The sequence below is a fragment of the Brassica oleracea genome, unplaced genomic scaffold (assembly GCF_000695525.1).
Source record: "Brassica oleracea var. oleracea cultivar TO1000 unplaced genomic scaffold, BOL UnpScaffold00988, whole genome shotgun sequence".
Classification (NCBI taxonomy): Eukaryota; Viridiplantae; Streptophyta; class Magnoliopsida; order Brassicales; family Brassicaceae; genus Brassica; species Brassica oleracea.
The window spans coordinates 38560-40037 of record NW_013617572.1 but is presented as its reverse complement, the minus strand read 5'-3'; the positions used below and the strand labels follow the sequence as shown (position 1 = coordinate 40037).

Genomic DNA, 1478 nt, shown 5'->3' with positions numbered 1-1478 from the left:
CTCCCTTCAAGTCTCCCCTACTGTTGCTCCTGCATCGAGCTCTCCTCCCCTTTCTTTTGCTGATGTAAACCCCCTTGCTTCTTCCCCTGCTGCTCTTCTTCTTTCTTCTTACTCAAATCTCCATTTTCCTGTTCCAATCAATCCTAGATCTGGAAACAGTAACCCCACTACAGTAACTAACCCCAATCTCCTTTGTTCCTCTCTTCAATCTTCAACCTTCCCCTTCAAAGGTTTAATTGGTGGTTCTCCTTCTTTCGTCTCTAACTCTTCTCAGCCATCCCATCCCCTTCCTCCTACCATCCCCGCTTCTATTCCCCTAACTTTGAAAACCCAATCTACTGCACCAGTAGATTGGGTTTCTAAAGTCAAGAAAACTATCGACAGATCTCTTGAAAGGTTTTCTCCTGTATCACTCTCACCATCAGGCATTCCTAGAGTTATCATTCCTGAAGAAGTCTACCAAAAGGGTGCTGAGCTCCATCGTGACTTTGTTGTTTGTAGATTCTTCGGGAGAGTCCCTACTTACTCCCTCATTCAGAATGTGTTGAACTTCATGTGGGGGTAAGAAAAGCACCTAGAAATTCATATGTCTCCTGCTACAAACTCGGTTCTAGTGAGACTCCCCAACGAGTTCAGCCATCAGAAAGTAACGCAAAAAGGGTTTTGGTATGTTGATACTACCATGTTTCATGTCTCTCAATGGGCGGCTCACGCTGATGACTACTCCCCTTCCCTGAAGCGAGTTCAGTTGTGGGCGCACTTGATCGGTGTTTCTTTTGACTTAATTCACAGACAGGGCCTGAGTCACATTGCTGGTCAAATAGGCGAACCAAAAGAAACAGACGACTGGACACTAAACCTCACAAGTATCAGCATTGCACATGTCAAGGTGGAGGTTGATACTACAGTTCCTCTACCAAAAGTTGTTGAAGTAGGCAGACAAAACGGGTCGTTCGTCAATGTGTCGGTTGAATACCCGTGGGTTCCTCCAATCTGCTCCCACAGCAAAGAAGTGGGCCATATTTCAAGGAACTGCCCTCTCCTTCCCATTTTCCGAAAGTGGTCCCTCCTGCTCCTTCTGTAGGAAAGCCAACACAAAAAAAATATCAAAATCTTATATGCTACTCCTGCAAACAAACTGGTCACCTAATGCGGAATTGTCCTAAAGGACCTCAAGAATGGACACAAGTTAGACAGAAATCAAGTTCCACCCTGCATAAAATCAGTCAGGAGAAGCAACCTGATCTCACTACTTCTAACGTCGCAGTTCTGTCTCCAAAAAGGGTTCATGCAAAGGCACCAGTGGCTGCTGCAACAGTGACACATGCTGAAACTACTGATGCACCAACCTCAGAAATCCCTACTCTTGATCCTACCGTACAATCTCTTCCTTCTGCTGCTCCAATGGTAGTTGATCCTCAAGTGGTCCCTTCAGAAATATCTTCAACTCCTCCTGAGCTTGGTTCTGTCTCAGGAAG

General features: G+C 45.6%; 1 protein-coding gene across 1 annotated transcript; it reads left to right on the top strand.

Annotated features, from left to right (window-relative positions):
• Nucleotides 1–586: 586 nt before the first annotated feature.
• On the top strand, nt 587–1084 carry LOC106320631. The gene has a single exon (XM_013759006.1). The coding sequence runs from the start codon at nt 587–589 to the stop codon at nt 1082–1084; it is 498 nt and encodes a 165-aa protein (XP_013614460.1).
• The last annotated feature ends 394 nt before the right edge of the window (nt 1085–1478 follow it).

What these genes read in the sequence shown, in the direction of transcription:
- LOC106320631 (XM_013759006.1), top strand. Translation starts at nt 587, where the DNA reads ATGTCTCCTGCTACAAACTCGGTTCTAGTGAGACTCCCCAACGAGTTC.